The 21,947-nt window shown below is 40.3% G+C and overlaps 2 protein-coding genes across 3 annotated transcripts in view; both read left to right on the top strand.

The window, feature by feature from the left end:
- chd5 (chromodomain helicase DNA binding protein 5) overlaps window positions 1–11,894 on the top strand; it is a 37,287-nt gene extending 25,393 nt beyond the window's left edge. Inside the window, 14 exon segments of the mRNA XM_030730456.1 lie at window positions 153–241; window positions 519–652; window positions 2,081–2,225; window positions 4,187–4,346; window positions 4,451–4,530; window positions 4,740–4,938; window positions 5,030–5,119; window positions 5,276–5,419; window positions 6,050–6,158; window positions 6,364–6,496; window positions 6,624–6,819; window positions 7,707–7,870; window positions 8,518–8,644; window positions 9,034–11,894. Coding sequence (XP_030586316.1) covers window positions 153–241; window positions 519–652; window positions 2,081–2,225; window positions 4,187–4,346; window positions 4,451–4,530; window positions 4,740–4,938; window positions 5,030–5,119; window positions 5,276–5,419; window positions 6,050–6,158; window positions 6,364–6,496; window positions 6,624–6,819; window positions 7,707–7,870; window positions 8,518–8,644; window positions 9,034–9,161 — 1,898 coding nt within the window. The 3' untranslated portion in view covers window positions 9,162–11,894.
- Window positions 11,895–14,060: 2,166 nt separating this feature from the next.
- arhgef10la (Rho guanine nucleotide exchange factor (GEF) 10-like a) overlaps window positions 14,061–21,947 on the top strand; it is a 122,524-nt gene continuing 114,637 nt past the window's right edge. For both annotated transcript variants that reach the window (XM_030730455.1, XM_030730454.1), the window contains exon 1: window positions 14,061–14,488. The gene's annotated coding sequence lies outside the window, so the exon portion shown is untranslated. The remainder of the gene's footprint in view (window positions 14,489–21,947) is intronic.

The raw sequence follows: 21,947 nt of genomic DNA, 5'->3' as shown, positions 1-21,947 counted from the left end.
CTTATTATAAGTGATTGGATAAATAACATTAAACTTAATAAACAGATCTAAACAGACGACTACACTACAGCACTCTCAGTAAAGATACTCAGTCACACACGTTACATGTCTCTGAATCTTTCTGACAGTGGACTTTGTTTTGTTCTCTGTAGGAGGACGAAGACAATCTCGCCGGCAGCTCAAGAGTGAGAAAGACAAACCTCTTCCACCCTTGCTGGCTCGGGTTGGAGGCAGTATTGAGGTATGAAGTGTGCACTGTGCTGGCAGTAAGTTTGGACAGCTCGGCATACAGGATCATCATATAATCTGTAAAGCAGGCAGCCACGGACACAATCAGGATCAATAAATTCTTACTCTGTTATTACAGTATAACATGCAAACACAAGCACAATTTAGTACTGCAGCCTGTTTTAATATGCAGGAGAATAAAGATCTTTTGTGTGCTCAGTTCTGACTTTTTGAATTTATAACCTTCTTCCTCTCTATTGCTTTATTTTTTTCATTATCATCACTTCAAGGTCCTCGGGTTCAACGCTCGTCAGAGGAAAGCTTTCCTTAATGCCATAATGCGTTGGGGCATGCCTCCTCAGGATGCTTTCAACTCTCATTGGCTGGTCAGGGACCTGAGAGGGAAGAGTGAGCGTGAGTTCAGGTGAAGCCCTAATGTGATTCATTCTTCAGCTGTGACACAAGTAGTGTTATTTGGATCAGCTATAATTTTGTTTTTACGCACTGCAGTTTTTACTCACGAGGGGCCTGCCATTATGTTAAGTGGCAGCTCTTGGCTCCTTCATCAACTGTTTGTTAGCCCATGGCGAAGCTCCAGAATCCTCATATCAAGTTCGTAAAGGTCGGCTTTGGCAATTTCACTTTAGATTGGAGCAGCGCGGAAAAATGCCCACAGGTTGTTAAAACTCTAAAATTTTATGCCTGCAAATTATATCATGCGACTCCCGTTGCTGCCATTGCAGCTAATAACACTATTGGCAAACCTATTACTTGGACCTCATTCTCAATCTGTGTGTTGATGTGGCGGCATTATGTTTCCCGCAACACTGACATAATGAACCAGCAATGCCCAGTATACACACACACACATATATATATATATATATATATATATATATATATATATATATATATATTAAACCGTATAGATTGATGCAGTTTAACAGTGCACCTGTCTAGTCAATGTAGGGGATAATTTATTATACTGTAAGTACCTAATGAAGTTGCCACCGTGCTTTGTGTGTAAATGTGCACAACTCTCTGATGTTGCAGATATGTAACAAACTCAGAGGAAAGACTTCTAGAAACAGCTCAAAGCAACAAATCGACTCAGCTTCCTTTAACATTGTGTCAAAAATCTGATTATAGTCATTACTGGTGAATCTCATTAGTCTGATGTGTCACAGTCTTCACTGAGCTACAGCAATACAACGATTTTAAAACATTTCGGTCTGTAATAGATGCAAAATTGTGCAACAAGGTGAATGAGGTAAAACTAACATGAAAAGAAGGGTCGGTATGTGCTTCATCACTCTGTTTCCTCTGTCTTTACCTTAATATATAAAGCACCTTGTTGTTGTGATTCGGTGCTATGTGAATTGAATTGAACAGTCTGTTGTGAATAAGGACCAATGTTGTTGCTGAAAATGTGAGTGTCTGGTGTGCAATAAAAATCCTGTTAAATATGTATAATTCTCTTTTCCTATAGGAGCAGGTTTTTTACTTTTGAAAGAGTAGTTTGGGCAGAGTGAGAGCATGAAAGTTTTTTTTTTTCTCACGTAATGTTCTATTCAGGGCATTCTCCAAAACATGTAATTTATGAATATGCACAATAGAAAAGAAGCACACGATTCCTGAATATCATGGCATGCATTAAGATTTCAGCTGTGTTCAAAGTGATGCATGAATGTTACTAGGTCCATCCCAGTGAGATTTCTGCAACCGGGGTGCGCATCCTTACATGAAGATGACAGGAAAGGGGCTCCTTACTCTCTCCCCAGTTGTTAAAAGAAGTTTGAAAACATGGAGTTGTGCTGGTGACCATAAAGACCTTTTTTTTTTTGTTCTTTAGGGCCTATGTGTCTCTTTTCATGAGGCATTTATGTGAGCCAGGGGCAGACGGAGCAGAGACCTTTGCTGATGGAGTCCCACGTGAGGGGCTGTCTCGTCAGCATGTTCTTACCAGGATCGGAGTCATGTCCCTTGTCAGGAAAAAGGTACAGTTCATTCAGCCACAGACATCTTTGACACAGAAAACCACATCCTGAGCCGGAACGCTGTGAGATTAGAAAAAGTGGGTCAGCCTATCGTGGAAAAAGCCAGTTTAGAGCGAGGAAACAAAATCATCTCTGGATACAAACTTTCCCTTATTTTAAACATCAGCCATATTTCACAGTGAGATGTTTAGATTTGTTTGTAGCGTCTACAAAAGAAGACTTTCTGTATAAAGAGTTACTTTACTAAATAGGTTCCACCGTTAAATTAAGTCAAAGGTAAAATATCATGTAAAATCAAAGTCCGGGTGGCATCAGGCTGTAACAAATATTACAAAATTCTTTACATACACAGTACTGTGCAAAAGTCTTGAGCCACTCCCTACACTGAAAAAAGAGAATCGTTGGAACATCTTAATTATTTTATGGTAACACATGATTGAATTATTATTATTTTTAATAAACTTAAGTTAACAAGTTCAAACCAACAGATTCAAGTTACACACAATGCACAATTGTGTGCTTTCACTTAAATAAAAATGGTAAGTTAAGGGAACAGGTTGTAATTTCAAGTTGGTAGAAACCACTCAAAATATACCTCTGTCTCTAAAGCAGAAAAAGCTGAGTTAGAATCATTTAAAATATTCCATTACCTCAACTACAACTCAAATATCCTTCTTACAGTGCATTTCTTTATATTTTACCTCTAAGAAAACAGATTTTCTTGTCATTTTTAAAATGGTCTTGAGCAACAGTTCTCAGGCTTTCTGAAGGTCTTTTGAAGTTTTTCTTTGGACATTGGCTACTTTTTCACTCATTTTCAGTCCAGCCCTTGTACCAGGTCATTTTCCAAGGAATGTTTTTTTTTTGTTTGCTGCTTAATGCTGCCCTATGAATAATTCAAGCATAAAAAGGTACCTAACACAAGGAATGAACCAGTGTTGTGTCTACATATTGTAGGATCAATACTTGCAGTCACTCATCCAAGTGACTTTTTCAGTCTCCTGAAGAAGTCACCTGGATTCTCTTCATCTGGACCAAGCATCAGAATCAATTTTTTGGGATTCCCTTCCCTGAATTATTAAATATACATCAGGATATTTTGACTTTTGTAAGGATTATCTAAAGTTAGAGAAATGAATGAGTGATGAAAGGTTTCTCCAACTTTCTGGGGTCCTGGAGAACTACTCCTGAAGAATCCTTAAAGAAATTACAAGACAGCTGCCTAAGAGAGTTCAGGCTGTGTTAAAGAATAAAGGTGGTTACACCAAATAATTGATTTTCAAGCTCATTAGAACTCCTAGACTCTGTTTTTGTCATATACTGTATTTCCATGTATGTTTGCAGATGTTTAAATAAAGTGTTGCACCCATTTTTTCCTGGCAAAATATAAAGAAATGAAGCGTAGCTTAAGACTTTTGCACAGTGCTGTCAGTTTTCATTAATACAAAGTCAGTTAAATTTCACAGTAGTAATTTTTGCAGGATGAGCATGCTAACAAATAAAATATTTGTTTAGTTTGTTATTAACGGCATTATGTTTTTTATTTTAATATGTTTAATATGTAACATTAGCCTTTTGATTCATTTTAAATCTGCACATGGTGAACATATTGTCTCTATTTGTATTAATGCAAAAAAAAAAACCCGGCAGAATTCAGTTCTTCTCTTATCAGATCTATATTTTCAAAAGAGATTTTAAATTAATGTTGTTGTGGCAAATAAAGTTTTTAAAAAGTGTTACATTATAACTAGGTAAAAGTTAAAATGAGTTGGTCAGTCTGGTATCAGTCAAAATTAAAATCTTACCAGTGATTAATTATGCTAATTATGATTAATTAATTATACTTTCTAATTTTATAATAGAGTCCTTCCTAATCCCTTATTTAAAGAAAGTAGGCCATCCAGTGGAAGTGTAGGAAGTTCTTTTCATTACAGTTGAATCTTTTTTTTTTTGTTCTGTAGGTGCAAGAGTTTGAGCATGTTAATGGGAAGTTGAGTTCTCCTGATCTGATTCCCATCGGAATGGAGCTGAAGAAACTGAACGAGAGCGTATCCTCTGATCCCAACACTCCCGTGCCAGCCAGCCCTGTTGCTACTCAGCCCAGCACCCCTATCCCACAAGGTCTGCTCTGATCATGCTCTGTTTCTCTCCAAATGTTAAATTAGTTCTTGCTGCATCATTTTATGACAGGAAATGAGCTGAGCTGTTGTTTTTCTGGAATGTAGAAAAAGCGGAGTCTTTCTTGAGCACTGCTGAGGACAAAGAAACCGCAGAGCAAGAAAACAAGAAACTGTCAGAGCAGGAAGTGAGTCCTTTTTCCCTTCCTTTAACCACCACTTTCATTCTCTTCTCCTTTATTGTTTTGTCCATCATCTCATGGGTCATCACACTGTAACTGTAACTCATCATCCTTAGAAGACACTTGTCAAACTCAGGCACCTTTTAACTTGTCTCTCTTTGCCCCTTACTAACTCTTTCCTTTCTCCTCCTGTTGTCCTGTCTGTTTTCCCTCAGCGGGCTTCCAGTGTAGGGCCGGCATCTGTACCCGAGAAGGCAACTGACAGTGACGAGAACAAGGGCAGCTCAGAGGAGAAACCAGGAGATGAGAGGAACAGAACCGAGTCACCCTCCACAAAGACCGAGCCATCTGCTAACCCAAAAGAGCCTTCTTTCAAACAGTCAGACCTGCAATCCACTCATACCTCACCTAGGAGTGAGTGTTTTATGATGTGTGTGCTTCAAATTTTATTCATCTGCAAGGCTGTACTTTGTTTATTCTTTTTTTTTTCTTCGTCTGTCCTCAGTGGAGCCGTGCAAAGAAACTGAAAAGTCCTCAGAAAAAGCAGATAATGATTCTCTTGTGGCAAAAACTGAAGACAAGGAAAATAAACCAGGTATGCATGCTATGAATCCTTAAATTAAGGAGCTGTAAATAGCACAATAATCCCACATCTTATGGAAAACAGTGCAGTCTTTATGAGCAGCCATATAGTGTAATTATGCAGATATTTATTTTATTAATTGTTCTACCATGTATGTATCTTTTGCAGATGATGTAAAGAGTGAAGATGCATTAGAGGGTCGATTAAATGGAGACAAAGACACTTTGGATGAGATGGAGGAGAGCAGGAAGGAAGACAAAAATGGATTTAAAGCAAAGTTCATGTTTAATATCGCTGATGGAGGTTTTACAGGTAAGAATCAATCAGATCGCCTTCATTTATTCAGAGAATATGTAACTATTTTATCTTAACGCTCAGTCATTTTAAAAGGTGCAGGAATAAACCTAAATCTTGTGTAAGTTTGAACTTTTCAGTTAAATATTAAAATAAAAGGTCTTAATTTGTAGACTCAGACTTGAATTAGACTGTGAATTATGAAGAAACAGGAAGCGCAGGACAGCACGAGTGTGCTGCACTGATTCCACCAGCACACTGGTTTATTTTTAGTCTTGCAGCTGGAACTCCCACATTTAAATAAAACTCAGAGTTCACAGACTCGCTCCCAAATGTGGTGTCAGTGGGAGAAACAGTCACTTAAAACCTCATCGTTCTGATTTTCACAGGGAGTTGTCTCTGTATTGTCAGACTGTAGAGTGAAGTCTGCACCTTGTGCACAGATATTCCATCTCTTCCCTTTCTTTGGAATGCCCATATTCCAAAAATCTCTACTCACAGGTTATTCCAGGTGTCATACGGATTTATCTTTGTTTCGCTATGAGTTTTGTTTGTCTTTCTATGCTCTTATTTCTCTTTATGTGTTACAGACATATGGGATATTGCTTAGTAATTCTGAACTGCCTGTTTTTATTCTTACGCCACCAGAGCTGCACACCCTCTGGCAGACCGAAGAGCGAGCTGCGCTGTCTTCTGGAAAGATGCATGACATCTGGCACCGTCGCCATGACTACTGGCTGTTGGCTGGCATTGTGACGTATCCTTTTTTCCAGTAAGGAGCGAGAAGCTCGGCATATGGCAGAGTAATGTAATTACTTATGACAGAAGTAGCTGCAGAGCTGATGTTTACCGAATGTGAAGATGATGGAAAACTACGCGTTCCTGCTTCCTTTTTTTTATTTGAAGGATTTTATGAGGGTCTTTTCTCCCGTTTGCTTTCTTTGACCGTGACTTTATCTCAGACATGGCTACGCTCGCTGGCAAGATATTCAGAATGACCCACGTTATGCGATTCTGAATGAGCCTTTCAAGACCGAGATGCATAAGGGCAACTATTTAGAGATGAAGAACAAGTTCCTGGCTCGCCGCTTTAAGGCAAGTGTGGAGTTTCTGCTTCTGAAAATAAGTAAATCTTCCTGTTTCTTAATACAGACTCAGTTTGCCTCTGCCTGCCACATCTGCATTTCATATAGACACCTCTTTCTGTTCCCTCCCTCTGCAGTTGTTAGAGCAGGCTCTGGTGATCGAAGAGCAGCTGAGGCGGGCAGCTTACCTGAATATGACCCAGGACCCGAGTCACCCGGCCATGGCTCTCAACACGCGCTTCGCTGAGGTGGAATGTCTGGCTGAGTCCCACCAGCACTTGTCCAAAGAGTCTCTGGCTGGGAACAAGCCTGCCAACGCCGTGCTGCACAAAGGTCTGCAGCCCAGCCTCAGAAACAGCAACACTTTAACCTGTCAGGACTCAGCTCCCCGCTGCTGCTGAATGAAGAAAATAATCCCGCTTAAATAACTAACTGATTCGTTTGTGCTTTGTTGTGTGTAAGATCAGATGTAGGAGGCAATTTTGACTTTAAACCCCTCAAAATCTTCTTAGAATTACCCACTTTTCACTGTTTCTGAATTCAGACGCCATAGTTTTTGAAACAAATATTATTTGTGTTTCTTTCTCAATATCCTGCCTTGTTGCTTTTATGTTATTTGCAACTTTAATGTTATTTTTCGTAACTGCATCAATGCTATTTCACTAATTACCAGTACACTAAAGCCACCTCAGCCTGTTATTAATACATTTTTTGTTTCAAGATGGAGACAGCAGTAAATTCCATCCATCCAGATAGTAAATAGGATGCCAAAGGAAGTGTTTACAGATATTTCCACTCCACTGTTTTGTGAAGAGCTTCTAAAAGGCAGCCAGTAAATATCCTGTTTGACACAGCGGCTTCATTTTATGTTAATTCGACTTACCATTAAAACATGCTTACAGTGATTAGTAGGATGAAAGTTTGGGAAGAGGCCAAAGACTGATTGAAACTGAGGCGTTAAAATGTTATCGTTTCAAAATGATGCTGGCTGTGACCCTCACTGATTTGTTTGCCAGTGAAAAAATGTTTTGGCATTTGGTTCTTGGCAGTTGTTAATTTCAGGTCCCGGAACAAACAAATTAGCTTTTTTAATTATTTGAGGTTCACACTAATTTTGTCAAGGATTTTGGAAAAGTTTTTCATGCATTTTATCTCCCCTGTTCTTTACTTTGATGTGTGTGTGTGTGTGTGTGTGTGTGTGTGCGTTCGTGCTCTTGCAGTGCTGAACCAGCTGGAGGAACTTCTGAGTGACATGAAAGCAGATGTGACACGACTGCCCAACATGCTGTCCAGGATCCCGCCGGTGTCGGCCCGCCTGCAGATGTCTGAGAGGAGCATCCTGAGCCGCCTCACCAGCCGAGGCAGCGAACCGCCGCCACAGCAGGTGAGACGGGGCATTGTGATCAGGAATTTCAGAAAAACAAAAAAAAAGTAATTAAAAGGATCTGAGCTCATTTTTTTTTTGTAAAACAGGTTAAGGCTCATAAATGGGCAACTTGGGTGAGTAAATTGAAGGAAAAAGAAAAGCTGTGGCCCAAAACCTTTGAAGTTCTCAGTCGTCACAACTACACAGCCACATTATTCCTTTGAAAACTCAAACTCAGGCTCACTATTCCCCACGGATAAGTTCCCTCAGGTGCAATGAGGAAAAAAAAAAAATCTCCCTTAAGTTGTTTACTTTCACCACTGGAGTTCCGCATTTTGCTCCCAAAGGATTTAAGAAAAACTGTTATATCTTTGCTTTCCTCTCTGCTGCACCTATTTGCCAGAGCAGAGTGTGTGTTTCACTCTGTTATACAAGAGGTCATTTCAGCCAAGTAGTCTCACCGGCCATGTGCTCTGACAGCTCTTTTGGGTTGTTGTGGCAACACTTTGCAGGCCAGGAGACATTCGACGTGCTTTTCTCTGTGTTCACTTTGCTTGTGTAGAAAGAAAACTGCCTGTTAAGCGTTGCGTGGAAACCTCATACCAAATACGTACTGTGATCACAGAGGATGCAGCGGCATGATTAATCTGTTGTGTGTGTTTCAGCCGTTTAGCCCGGGTGGGTTTGGCTGCTCCCAGATGTACAGCGGCAGCTTTGGTGGGGGATTCAGAGGACCAGGCGGACAGCCCATGGTTAACTACAGTCAGATGCCCTTAGGACCTTACGTCAGCGGTAACAATCAACATCTTGCAGCACATCATATGTGACATACAACAGGGAGGAAATGATTATTTCATAAACAATAGACTGAGAGAAGCCTTGGCAAACATACAATAAAGAATTATAAGTAAAAGTCTTCAGATGTTTCACTTCCAACAGCACTGCTTTCCTCCCAGATCAGATAAGTCATGTGCTGTATGTTGTCATCTTGCATCACCGCTTGCAGATGTCCATCCTGAACTTTGCCCTTTGACTTACTTTATAAATAGCCAGTTACAGAGATTTACAATTGTCTCTGTCTCAAACATCTGACAAAATACTCCCTGTCTTTAAAAAATCTAAACATTTCCATTCATGTTGTTGCAGCGAGCCACTAAAAATTAGACCTCTTCTCTTTTCAGTGTCCTCTAATGGCCCCCCACCCCCTACAAGCCATCTGGACAAGAAGTCACTTGACTCCTTGAGGGACGTGGCTACGCCTGACCTCAAATCAGGCAAACCTAGTGATGTCATCTGCATTGAGGACTAGACCAGCTCTGTAACACTGACCTGAGGTCAGAAATTCCCAGGGATGGAATCTCAATGGATGACTGCTGACCAACTCTTATGCCACACTCTCCTTCTTCTCTTGCTCCTTCCTAGCTCCAGATCTAAAAACCAAGCTCTCTTCTCTCTACGGATAAGGCAGTTAACTTTTTAATGCAGAAGTATGTATCTTAACAATTGCACTTTTATCTTTAATGAATCCTATAGAAGTATTTCAGTAGATGTTTGCTTTTGTTTACCTGTGATGGAAAGCTGCGGATTAGGGAGGAAAAGGGAGCAGCTTCTTTGGAAAGAGGATTTTTTTTTTTTTTTCCCGCCCTGCACTACAGCGGAAGACTCAAGCGAGTTGGTGGCTCTGAGTTCCTGATGCTCTCGACTGGAGCTCATTCTAATCCTGGAATGTGTGTTTTGTTTGCGCCAGCCTCGACTTTCTCATCCTACGCGCACCCGGTTGCTTTTACTCATCTGCCTATTTAATGTACACTGTGACTGTGCCCCTCTGGAGCTTGTCCCCTTGAAGGAATTGAGGACATCTACAGTCATAACTTGATAAGAGATTGTTTTTTTTTTTGTTTTTTTTGAAGGCCAGTATTGTTATTTTTAATTGAACGCGTGTTTTGTCATTCATGTTGTAACCAGTGGAGAAAATATTGATTTGAAAGCATCAAAAACTGTTATCATGTATGCAGTAGCTGGACACAGGCTGTCGGAATCCTCTAAAGACTGCCACCTGCTGGTGATCTTAAGTAATTTCTGCTAAACCTGCAGGTAGACTTGGTTGCAGTACCTGGGAACATTTGCCTCTTGTACTGTATATACTGAGAGACTGCTGTTTATTTTACCTCACATATGTCTAATGATAGTGAACACATTTAAACATACATGGATGAAATCAGAAGCCTGGCTCATCGTTGTACATGAAGATCGAGGGAGAAATGTTTGGGAGTGGCAAGAATGATTTTTAATGCATTTTAGAGAAGATTGAGTATTTCTGTGTATGGTACAATATTTGTGATTCTTTCTATATTTGAATGTTAGTAGTGGCTGTAGAGCTTAACCCTGGGTCCCTGACCAGTGGGACTTCACTGTAAACAGGGAGCCATCTGGTCTACATCCACATGCAGGGCTTCAGTGTTACTGAGACCAGAGTCCTGAATGGAGGGTGGAGTTTTACCCCTCTTATATCCCAGGGACTTTCCCAGTTCCCATTTAATTGTTAGGACTAAATAAGAACACGTGCTTATGGTGCAGTGTCACCTCAAGCTCGGTATTTAATGCAGACTGCGCTTTTGTTTGCTTCTCTTTTTTGTTGAGGTTAAATCTGATGTTTTTGGTCACTTGGTGCCATTAAAGAAGATGATTCAGAATGATTTGTTCTTTGATGCAGTGCAGTTCCTCCACAGAAGTTAAGCCTGTAAATTGTGGCGTCACAGTCAAAGCTTTTCGTTTCAGGGGATGTTCTCTGCGTATCTGCTTTCGAGGGTCATCATTGCTCTTCGATGATGTCTTCACTTCCAGCTTCCTTAGTAACGGTGTATGTGGTCTTCTATTGCTTTACCTGGTGATAAGGCTACTACATATCTAATCATTCCATCTACTATTTTGTGCTAAAGTGACTGTACACTAAGTAAAACAATCTTTTATAAATTCACACGTTTAATTTTCTATTTTCTGCAAAAATCTTAGGACTCGGTGCACAAATCTTTATCGACAAATGTATCTCTTTTTTCCCCCCAAAGATATGTTTGTATTATTATTATGATGCCATTGCCACAGCACTTATTTGAAATTGCTGAAAGGATAATTGTAACCGACTAATCTAAAGTGAAGAGGTAGTGATGTGCAAAGTTGGTGTGTATTTCCTTACTCTCTTTTTGCCAATTCAAATGACTGTCCTGAGGTGCTCTCTTCTGATCCCCTCCTCATTTTCCCGCTTGCGTCACACTCGCTGTTTCTCAAAATGCTTTTGACTTAAAACCCAAATTCAAAATGTTACAATTTGGAAAGCATCATGAGATGAATCTTGAGTGTGCTACGCTTTTTTCTTTTTTTTTTCTTTTAGTGTGAATCGATGCTGTTTTGTTCACTGTTTTTGTTCATGCCAGCAACTACTTGACCATGACATGGATGGTTGACAGACAGAACCTCAGAAACATGTAAATACTTGTTGAAATTGAAAGATTTTTCAGAGATAAGTCCATGTCATATAGATTTTTGTATTAAACTGAAAAAGATGAATGTTTACTGGATGGTGTTGCCATAGAACTGCTGTGTGCACCGTATGTGCTCATCAATCAAAAACTTGTCTTTTTCCTCTGGAGCTGTGACCATGAGATGACGTCAACAACACTTCACTGAAATGCAATCAAACTGAAGTCAGTATGAATGTAATGTCTGTTAAAAAGGCTTCAGTCTAATATTATAAATATGTTAACAATGTATGCACATGCTTATTAACGTGGCTTCAAAAGCTACCAAAAGACCCTGATAAAAGGCACCTTTGTTGCAGTGAATGCACAGCATGTGAAGCGTTTGATGGTTCACTTTTGGGAGGTGGTGGCATATCAGGCATTTACAGACAATGAGCGCCAAGCAGTGTTATGGTACTGATATTTGTGCTGTATAGCAGTTGAATGAAAAAAAAAGTGAATTGTCATCTTTTTATTTGTATTCTGTGTATTTGTTCAATGTGTTTTAATAAATCTTCTGAACAACAGTCTTTTCTGGTCGTTTCTTGCCCTTTAGTGTGTCTGACAGCCGAAGGAGCGTGCAGGTGAATAACTGGAGGATTTCAGTATTAATTAAAGCAAATGACATTTTGTCTTCACTTGACCTCACGCATTAGCTTCTGTTCACTGTGCAGTGACTTCCGGCACGTGTCACAATCTGAGACTGTGGTACGGTAAATGTGACTAGTGGCAGAAACAGAAACACCGATGCAGTCAGTAAGAGCCAAAGAAAGCAAAAATATTAAATGAATCCAATCATATATATGAATGTAACAATGGAAAGTAAGAGTCTCATGCAGGGGTGTCAAACATAGAGCCCAGGGGGAGAGATCTGGCCAACCAAAGGGTCGATTCTGGTCCCCTGGATGGCAATTGTGGTCATGTCATTAAATATCTTCAGTTTACTACACAGGCATGAAACTGTATCGTATGAAAATGTAATAAGTAATCCTTTAGTCCAAAAAAGCTCTGCATGTGTGTTTATTGATGCACATGCTGTTGAAAATGCACTGATTGCTTACCTGTACTTCCTTTCATTATAGAGGGGCAGTGTTACAGCCACTGACCTTTGGCCTCTTTTTGAAAGAGAGCTGCTCTTCTCTCTCTCTCTCTCTCTCTCTCTCCTCCAGGTGTGTCCAGCCTGACTGCCACAGGTGAACGGCATTGCAGTTGTTTGGGAGGCTGCATATTAGGCTCCAGCTCCCAGTGCTCCTGGTCTTTAGGCCACTGGGCTTTGCTGTGTGTGGTTGCTGGGCCTTGGTCTGTGTGTGTGTTTTGAAAGTGTTTAAGCTCACGAGTAGAAAAACTGTACATTTGTGTTTTTGGCTCTGCTGAGGTTTGTTTTGTTAGTGCTCCAGTTCTTGTGGGAGCTTGGTAGGGGTTCTCTGCCATTTTTCTTTGTTACCTTTTTCTCCTGTTTTGTGGCTAGCCAGGGAATTTAGGCATTGTCTTTTTTCACCCCAAATAATAGCATTATTTTTGTTTCTAGGAAGTGCGGGGGTTCTGTTTATTTTGGCCTTGGACACCCTAAAGTCTGATATGCTTTCTTAGTTTGTTCTCCTTTTCTTATTTTGGTTTGTAAATGGCATTTGTAAATATTTGTAAATAAACCTTTTAAGTGTGTGGAAGATCCCGTTTGTGGTTTGCCTTTGTTTTGTGTTACGCTCCCTGCAACCCCTAGACCCTGCAGGCAGGAGGGCTGTAACAGGCAGGCTATAAGTGAGTTTGACACCCTTGGTCTAATGCCTATTACGTACCTCTAGTTATGATACTTAAAGCATGCTTAACATATGATGGTGTTTATTTACTTTAAGTAATTCTGAATGCTGATAATTTCTGTTTAGTGTGGTTCCAATGCTTTCATTGTTCCCTGTGTTTCAGATATTCACCGGACTGCACCCTGGACACGTCGCCAAACCGTGACAGGGCCAACACAGAGAGCCCACACACTCTCAGAGCAACATTTAAGTTGTATGCCATTTGTATTGTGGTCACCAAGACATAAAATCTGCATGTATAGAATCATCAGTCTAATGTGATTAAAAGAAAAAAACTTTGCACTTTGTGTATCAAAATAATGACTGAAAAGGTTGTTGTATGGTGAAATTGCTAATGCTTTAATTATGCACTGCCTGAAGTGTTAAAACACACCCATATCAAACTTGCAATTAAAACAAGCCCATGTTTTTTTTTTTTGTTTTGTTTTGTTTTTTTAAGGAAGTGAGGAATAATTATTAGTTTCTCAAAGCATGGAACCTAAATAAATGAATAATAATATATATATACACAAATATCCACGTTCACGTTAGATAATGGACTGCTTATTTAAATAAATATTAAAGCCTTATATACAGACGCCTCAAACACGCAAGCTGTGTGGGGGCAACACAAGGATTATGGTATTAAGTATTACTTTGCTGGGGAAAATATATTTAATCTATTGTTTCAATTCAACTGAGACCTTCATCCCACACGGAAGTGCTGTGAGACGGCATTGCCCCTAATTCCCCTAGTCCAACCCACTTTGGCTGAACGTCTCCCCTGATTGGTGAAAATGAGATCCCCTAGGCATTTCATTGGCTGCACGCTTGCCTTTGTCAATCTACCATTGGCCAGTTGTGACTGAGAACCCTCACCCCGCTTTGTGCCGCTGTCTGGGCAGCAGCAGGGGTCTGGACAGCGGGAGGAGGGAGAAAACCAAAGAAAGGACAAAATGAAACTGGATGGGCTGAGGGGTGGAGGGTAGGCAAAATGAAAAAAGAGAGGGATACAGAGGGGAGATAGAGGGAGGAACCGAACCAGACAGCCAAGCGAGGCAGAGAAAAAGGGGAGGGAGCAAAGAAGGTTACCTCATCTAGAACTGTACACACGGTACAGGGGAGAAGTTGTGGGAAAGTAAACAGGACAGGAGAATACCACTCTGTGTTCAGCCACTTGCAGCCCTCGCAGGGGACTATAAAGATGAGTGAGCTGGAGCTGCAAGTGTGGTAAAAGCTCAGAGTTTATGGGAGGCTACCAGGATTAAAAGGTCATCAGGGAGTGCCTGAAGCTTCTCGGAGGACACACTACTGAGGACAAGGAGGTGAGAGGCATATTTGTTGTGCTCCAAATATATTCCCCCTTTTTTCTCCCCCTTTTATTCTGTCTCTCCTCCTTCTCGCTCCCCACTCTCAGCATGGTTAGCATGTTGCAAAGGCAGCAGCTTTGTCCAAGGAGGCTATTGATGGAGTGGAGCTGGGGGTGGTTGTGCTGGTTTGTACCTCTCTGTCTCTCAGTCCGGCAGTTATAGGGGCAGCTGAGCGGACAAGATAATGTGGAGGAGAAGAGCAAAGGATGGGAATGGCAGATACCCGTGTGGCCCTTTGGCAGAGTACACACCATCATGGACGATTAAACCTGAGCCTGCCTCAAATAGCCAGCAGGGATACAGAGGATGAGGCCTTGTTATGATAGCAGCAATTTCTGAGACAGACACCAGGAAGGATGAGAGACGGATTGGTGGCTCATCCTAGACCCAAACCACCGACTGGCTGTGGTTTTTTTGGTTTTTTTAGAAGTACTGCACAGTCTTCCAGTGCTTTAGGCTATAAAAGAGATTCCCTGGCCTGATCCCGACCTAAACCATTCCAGTTTGACGGTTGCTTCCCGGAGTACAATGGCCCCTCCTAGGATGGATTTCATGCTGCCTCTATACTTTCAGCAGAATAGAAAGGGGACACAGGAGGGTGGAGGGTCGGGGTTGGGGGGCCTAAGGGACCTCTGACCAAGTAATTAGCATTTTGGGCTAGGGCTCTGTTTCTGCTTCACTTGCCGGATGTCCAAGGCACTTTTTTTTTTTTTAAAGAAACTCTATGGGCTCACTGTATCAGATTTTTTTCTCCTTAGTCACAGACCAGCACTTCCAACAGACATTAACAATCCATTCATGCATGGCTTTAAACGACCACAAAGACTTCACTATCAGTGGACACCCTCTTCCGTTTGCCACACATTCACCCATGAAACTTGCACACATGCAGTCACACAGTGTACACATGTAAGGCCTTGGGACTGAGCTTAACAATAAGTCATTTGATAGTGGTTACACATCTCCCAAATGTTTACTGGTGTCTTGTATGACATGCTGACTACATTCACCTGGGAATTCAGTCAAGAATTAACTAGTAGAAGCAACTGAAGGTTATCTACAGTAACGTTACATTAATGTGATGTTACCCAAACATGACTTATCTTCCCACAAGCTTTTCTGATAACAACTTCTAAAGCTAAATCAGCTTAACAAAATTAGTGACCCATAATCTTCACCTACTATCCAGGACCTGAGTTAACATGGAACCATTGGAAATTGTAGAATTTAATTAGCCTAATAGCCAAAGACATGCATATTATGTTAACTGGTGATTGTAAATTCTCTGTGTTAGCCCATTGGATGTGCTGGCTATGACAATTCATTCTCCAGCCCCCTGCAGATCCTAATTTGGACAAGCTGTTAAGAGGATGGATGAACGGATAATATTAAAAACACATCATGGGATATTACAACTGAATAGATTTAAATAAAATTTTTGAGGCATAAGCATACATTTGTTTGAAATTCAGTGACAGTAAATGCAATTTACGAAAGGTACAATTTTTTTAGGTTATTTAAGAGAAATAGGAATATTGTTCTCATAAGTATACATAGATTAGTGTGTAATTACATCTTCTAACAAATTGATGCATTCCCATTTAATCCTTTAAAAATACATAGCAGCAGGCGCTGGTTTGTGGAAGCCGCCATGTTCCTCCACCATTTTTGAATACCGGGAAGGACATCTCCCTTCCGACTAATCACATTTTACATATGTGGCTAGAGACCGGCCACATATGTAGTACGGTAAAGGCGGAGGAGAAGAGACGTTGTAGGCACTCATGTTCTGTAGAGGGACACCTAAATTTGTGCCTGCACCTTCAGACTCAAGACATGAAGGATCATATCTATATTTTACCATCGGAGAAGGAGTCCCCTTCACCCAAGAAATAAAAACACGAAACAAAGAGACAAGCCACTGGCATCTTAATAAAATGTCATCCTCTTTCTCCTCACATCAAGCCTCATCTCCTAACTGAAGTCAGGGCTCAAGCACACAAAAACAAGCATAGACATGCTCATTTATTCCAGATAAAATCACAACAGATTAGACATGCAACCGTCCCGCCTCAGGCTGAGCAACAGCTGGTTATAAGCTAACAATAAACCAGCTAACGCTATGCTGTCTTAAAAATCACACTTTCCATCTGATAAACAGTTTGAGTTTAAAGGGTCAGAGTTCAGCAGTGTTAGAGCCACGTCAAAGACGGTTTCATTAACGTCTGAGAACAGCAGCTAACAGACGTTAACAGTCGCTAACATCGGCAAAAACAGCAGCGCTTACTGACAGAAAAGTTCTGCACCTCCTCACCGACTACACACCATCATGGACGATTAAACCTGTCATCAGTCAGAAGTGAGCTTCACTGAGTCACTGACGTGTAATGGACTCCTTTCACAAAATTTTACATCCTCTTCCAGAATAAATAAAGGTGGACGCTTCTCATCCAGCATTGACAATTGAGGTAAACACTGGACTGACAGCCTTCCACAGATCAGGGGCAGATCTGTGTCTGGTCTAACCAGTAGTAGAAACACATCCATGGTGTTATGGGGTACTGTCTAAATTTAATGTTTTTGATCTCTCTTGGCTGACTTAAAGCATGTTTATCCTGTAGCAGCCATCATAACTAGGATTATGGATCTGAATTGGGAGGGGTAAGAAGACAGAACTCAGTTGACCGTCATCTGTTGTTTTCATTTTTATAAAGTTGTTGTAGCTCTAGAGAAGCTGTAATAGGAATAAGATTACTTGCGCACTCACCTATAAATGCTAAACAGTGTATCCGGTGTAGGTCACAGCAAGTGTCAAAACAGACAGAATGCTACTGTGTGGGAATTAGTGTGGGAATATTTTTTGTCTTGCTTCCAGTTTTGGAACTATAAAATGTGAAGTTTAAAAAGCATGGACATATACCAGAATTGCGGTGTGGCTTGCATTGAGGTAGGGTTTTCAAGGTATGACACTTTTTATGCCTTTCTAACTAACTGGTAGCTGTCAGAAATGTACCCGTGTGCCTGTAGGCACTTTTTCTCTGTATTTACTCTGCAGGAAATGTGTCTTGGAATATGATGATTCTCATACAGGATCTGGGGTTTAAAGTAGCATATTTTTTTGTTCTTTGTTTTCAAAGGGGATTTTTGACTCGATTTGACTGATGTGTGTGTGTGTGGAAACAATTGTCTTTAAGTTAAGCAGCAGCAATATTGTGGCTATACATTTTGAAATTATGCCCTCCATGAACTATGTTATACTATCTGCAACTGCTGACTGTCTTGACTAAAATGCCAACACATCAGGCTCAAGTAAAATCATTAACTTGCTGTCCTGTTCCAAACAGTGGTATGCACCTATTCCTTTCACCCCATAAAGCAGCTTCACCTTAAGCATCTCAGTATTTACCCTTCTTTAAAGTCTGAAAACCTCAAAATTATGCAAGCATAGGGATCAATGAGTTTGGAATGTAACAAACACTAGAAACCAAAGATCAGGACATCTTGACCTCTAAAGTATTGATTATTGTTTTAGTCTCAGATCTTGTGGGAGGGCAGTTCTAAATGAATTGAATTGAATTACACATTTAAGGTACCACAGCAGCAACACAGATTTCCAAATGTGTCTTCTTTGCTGTAAACTCTTCTGTAAAAAGAGTCCAAGGCAAAACTCAACCCAGCCATATTGGTAACTCTTAATCATTGCCTAATATCTGGGTCCTAAGCACACATGCTTGAGATTTCTCAAGAATACGCAAAGACTTTCATTTGGGAGCACATTTTCATATGTGATCTCTGATTTGACTGGCACATCAAAAGAGCAGCCACCCCTGTTTGATACTGAAAATGAAAGTTTACCTTGTTACTTTAAGCTGAACAATAGCAAACATCAAACAAACACAATGTCAGATTTAACGCCAAAGGCAAGAGCAGACTGCGGAAACCTGAGAACTTAGTCACTGCACATATCAAAAACTGAATTGTTTGATATCGTTTACATAAGAAATTTTTTAGATTTACCTAAGTGGAGTTTGTGCAACTATTGTTCTGTGGTCCCAGTTGTTGTTTTCACTGTTACACTGTTGCCCTGGAGCGAGATCAGATAGAAGAGACTGACATCTATTTGGCACTCAGAGGAAAGCCATTCAAGAGTTTTTATTGGATGCAGTTTGGATGTTTCAATATTAGTCTGTAGTCTCCAGCATACATCATACAAACTCAGAAAAGCAATTCACACAAGGATTTTTGTTGAGTACAGTATTTGATTTTATTGGATAATTCCCCTTTCAGACAACTGCTACGGTGATATTTAGGAATGCATTTCTTTTTCGATGATTATGTGCAATAGACATTGGAAACAATTATCACAGTGAATCTACAAATACGGTACTGTGAACAAGTATTTGATCACTGCCTGATTTCTTTTTTTTTTACGTGTTTTTCACATTTGCATGCTTCAGATCATCTTAACTTATTTTAATATTAGACAAAGATAACCTGAGTAAATACAAAATGCAGATTTAAAATTATGATTTCATTTATTAAGGGCAAAAAATATTTAAACCTACCTGGCACTATGTGGAAATAGTAATTGCCCCTTAAACCTAACACATCACTGTGGAGGAATTTTGACCCAGTCTTCTTTGTATAATTGTTTTTATTCAGCCACATTGGAGGGTTTTCTAGCATGAACGGCCTGTTTATGTTCATGCCAAATCATCTCAATCTGATTTAAATCTGGACTTTGTTTAGGCCGCTCCAAAACCTTCTCTTCAGGTCCTGAAGCAGCAAAGCAGCCCCAGATCATCACACCACAACCACCACGCTTAACTGTCGGTATGATGTTCTTTTTATGAAGTGCTGTGCTAGTTTTACCTCAAATGTAACGAGACCCAAACCTTCCAGAAACTTCAGTTTTTGTCTCGTCAGTTCACAGAATATTTTCCCAAAAGTTTTGTGCATCATCAAGATGTTTTGTGGCAAATGTGAGAGGAGCCTTTGTTCAGCAGTGGTTTTGCCTTGGAAATCTCCCATGGATGCCAGCTTTGCCCAGTCTCTTTCTTGTTGTTGAATCGTGAACTCTGACCTTAACAGAGGCAAGTGAGACCCGCAGAGCTTTAGATGTTGTTTTGGGTTCTTTTTTGACCTCCTAGATGCATCGTTGATGTGCTCTTGGAGTAATTTTGGTAGACTGGCTACTGCAGGCGAGGTTCACCCCTGTTCCAAGTTTTCTGCTTTGTTTGTGGCTTTCACTTTGATTCCTGGAGTCCCAAAGCCTTCGAAATCATTTTGTAACACTTTCCAGACTGATAGAGTTCAGTCACTTTGTTTCTCATCTGTTCTTGAATTTCTTTAGATTGTGGCACGATGTGTTGCTTGTTGAGGCCTTTTAGCCTACTTCACTTTGTCTGACAGGTTCTATTTAAGCGATTTCTTGATTCAACAGGTCTCTACAGATTTGACTGATATGTGAATGTGAATTTGGACAAAATAGGTTTTGGATGTTCCTCAACATCCTCTTTGAGCTGTGCATCACAACTAATCGTAATTCAAAATACTTGAATGACACATTTATTTTATAGCATGGACACAGAACAAAGATGTGACACAAGTGATGTGGTCAGGGCCTTTGTTTTCTAACATTTGAAATGTAAGGTGAATAACATATTCATCAAAATATTCCTGTAGTCCTCTGAGTTATTGCTTTCATTTAGTTCTAATGGTTGACTGCAGCACTTACTGAACGCAACCTTTCCTACATGTGTCTGTCACCTGGTGATGTATTATTATTACAGATACATCAAGGCATAAGCAGACACCCAGATTAAATGTAAAACACTGCAACAATAATGGCTTTTCAAAACCGTAGGTGAAAATAAAAGAGAAGGGAGGTATTTTTATACTTACATACACTGAAAATATGCACATATTGATTTTATCACTTTTAAATGTACCTTTTTGGTTTAAAAAAAAAATAGTAATAATCCTGCCAGAAAATTGATTCCGTTCATTTCGACGTAGCGTTTCCTCCTCCTCGAAACGCTGTGCCCAGACGAACAAGATCAACTTTCCTTACCTGGATGTTTGAGCATGCATCAAGCCAAACCTACTCGTGGTCAACACATTCAGGACATTATTATCTTTCAGTGTTTTTGCAGTAATGGACACACATGTCTAGCCCACTATTGTGCTGTGAACACAAATGGGATATGGGGAAGTAGAGGTTAGTCCCCCTGTGTCCTTGATTAATGTCACATCACCAGTAAATCTGCTGTTGTGGACTGACATTAGCAAAGAGACTCTGCACAGCAGAGGACGTATGAAGGCCAGAGTGGTTCCTGAATGAATAATGTGTTCCTATATGTCTGAGCAGTGACAACATAACAGCAGCTCAGGGGGGAAAGCAGGAATAAACTATCTAGAATGTGTAAAGATAACCCTCTTATCATATTTTGTTTAGAGTGTGATATCTTATTCCACATGGCTTTTGGCACAGGCATCTTGTGAATTTCACATTCATAAAATATAAAGCAATAAGGCTTATCTTCTTCTGGGTTCAAAGTCTTTGGTAGGGCAAGTTTATGTTTAAGCAAATCCATGAAATCCGCAAACATCTGTGAACAGCCTCCCACTCAAATTGTTATGCCTTTTGACAGCCAAAGAAAGACATATTCCGTTTGTTCTCAAGTAGCTGTTTGCAGTTACTAAATTGGCCAAGTCACATTTCTATCTCCTGATAGGAAGTCCACCGGGAAGCTAAAGAAAAGATGAAGAAGGAAGGCGTGCCAGCGGCGGACTCATCTCTGCCTGGCACTGTTTGCTCTTGTCAGTGGTCTGCTAGTCTTTCATTGTATGCTGAGTGTTTGTGAGCCACTTTGTGTAAAGGAAACCCCTAAAGTAGTGGTGGTCTCAGTGACTCTCTGTTACATCTTTCCAACGCTGTTTATTCAGTCATCACCAGCTGCTGCTCTCTGCTTTTGTCTATATATGCATTTGGTCAAACTCTAAATCAGTGTCCAGCAGTGAGTATGCAACCCAGCAGAAGTATTTTTTTTCTATTTTTAAACCCTGCAATTTCATTTTTAAAGCAAATTGCATACCCTTACTACTTTGTTAAATAAACAACAATAGAGAGATGAGATGGAATCACACAACACAAATCGGATGCCAAGTACCCACAAGATTTAACTAAGTAATCAAAAACAGCACACTTTACTAAATCTGCAAATCCAAGTACTGCCACATTTAAAGTAACAGAAGGTTTCAGCTAGAAGGTACACTGTAAATGTGTGCCCTGGCACACTACGGATAACCTGTAAAAGTATACAGATATTTCACGTTCCCTTCTACACATACGTCCCTTGTCTCATTACCACGTTTGGTGCACAGCGAGGGAGTTTTTGGAGCCCTATGTAGG

Source organism: Archocentrus centrarchus, chromosome 5 (genome assembly GCF_007364275.1).
Source record: "Archocentrus centrarchus isolate MPI-CPG fArcCen1 chromosome 5, fArcCen1, whole genome shotgun sequence".
NCBI classification, from domain to species: Eukaryota; Metazoa; Chordata; class Actinopteri; order Cichliformes; family Cichlidae; genus Archocentrus; species Archocentrus centrarchus.
The sequence above is the reverse complement of the archived record's forward strand: the minus strand, read 5'-3'. Positions and strand labels throughout refer to the sequence as shown.